Source organism: Dinoponera quadriceps, unplaced genomic scaffold, assembly GCF_001313825.1.
Source record: "Dinoponera quadriceps isolate SergipeBrazil2010 unplaced genomic scaffold, ASM131382v1 scaffold6049, whole genome shotgun sequence".
NCBI classification, from domain to species: domain Eukaryota; kingdom Metazoa; phylum Arthropoda; class Insecta; order Hymenoptera; family Formicidae; genus Dinoponera; species Dinoponera quadriceps.
The window spans coordinates 1-1,003 of record NW_014559938.1 but is presented as its reverse complement, the minus strand read 5'-3'; the positions used below and the strand labels follow the sequence as shown (position 1 = coordinate 1,003).

The 1,003-nt window shown below is 35.5% G+C and overlaps 1 protein-coding gene across 1 annotated transcript; it reads left to right on the top strand.

The window, feature by feature from the left end:
• Window positions 1–6: 6 nt before the first annotated feature.
• On the top strand, window positions 7–838 carry LOC106750583. The gene is made up of 2 exons (XM_014631028.1): window positions 7–105; window positions 199–838. Exon 2 carries the CDS (start codon window positions 251–253, stop codon window positions 812–814), a length of 564 nt encoding a protein of 187 aa, XP_014486514.1. The 5' UTR covers window positions 7–105; window positions 199–250; the 3' UTR covers window positions 815–838.
• The last annotated feature ends 165 nt before the right edge of the window (window positions 839–1,003 follow it).

Below are 1,003 nucleotides of genomic sequence, written 5' to 3'. Positions count from 1 at the left end.
CGGAAGTTAAGACCAAACGTGCAAATTATTACTTGCCTATTGAACAGGCAAGAAAATAAAGTGTGAAACAGTGCATTCACAATGCAAGAAAATAAAGTGTGAAAAGTTAGTATTATTCCCAATTTATATGCAATATAATCTCTCTCTTTCTGAGATTTTAATATTTAACAAAAACTTCTCTTAAATTTTTCTTTACAGCGTTTCTACTGAAAAACCACGTATTCCTGCTCGTATCTTAGGGAGGAGATACATGCTAACAACTACAAAATATAAATACTTAGAAATTGGAATCAGTGTAGGACCTGCATCCTACGTGGAACTTGTTCTTGGCGATAATCGAGGCAATCATTTGATATTACCGAATGAAATCTGGAAGGAGATTATACACAGACGTGCACACATTGAGCGATATGTGGAGTCATCTTATTCCTCGCCATTATGGATTCAAGATTTGTCGGTGGAATGTCGCATGATGCATGGGGATACCATTATACAGCTTACATTGTTCAACAAGTCATTGTATTTAAAACCGGAAACATTGAATAACTTATTCAATCTTGAGCAGTGTATTGATCATATGTACTCATGGTTATATAAAAATACACATATTGTTAATGCAAAGTTCCAAAAATTTGTATGCATTTTGCAACAAAATGATATTATTCGTAAATGGTACGAATCAAAAACTACTGACTGGTCTTACGCCGCTAAAGTAATACGCAAAAGTGACGATTTCGACAGCGAGTCTCTTGTCGACTGCGAGTTATTGGCGTGCGCCTTGAAAGATATTGTACATTATGCTCTTGATAAATAATAATCAACTATTTTAGATCGTAAATGATTTTTTAAGATTAACTTAATATCCTCCCTATTTCCTTTTCTCTATATTCCTCTTTTAGATGTAAGTGAATGCGACAGGCGGGTACCGAGATAGACTCTGAGGATATCGCCGGTTCATCCGGGAAAATGGAGAAGGTGGAGAATGGAAATATGTTCTGGCTAC

Excerpts from the sequence above, each read along its gene's own strand:
- LOC106750583 (XM_014631028.1), top strand. The coding sequence starts at position 251 with ATGCTAACAACTACAAAATATAAATACTTAGAAATTGGAATCAGTGTA.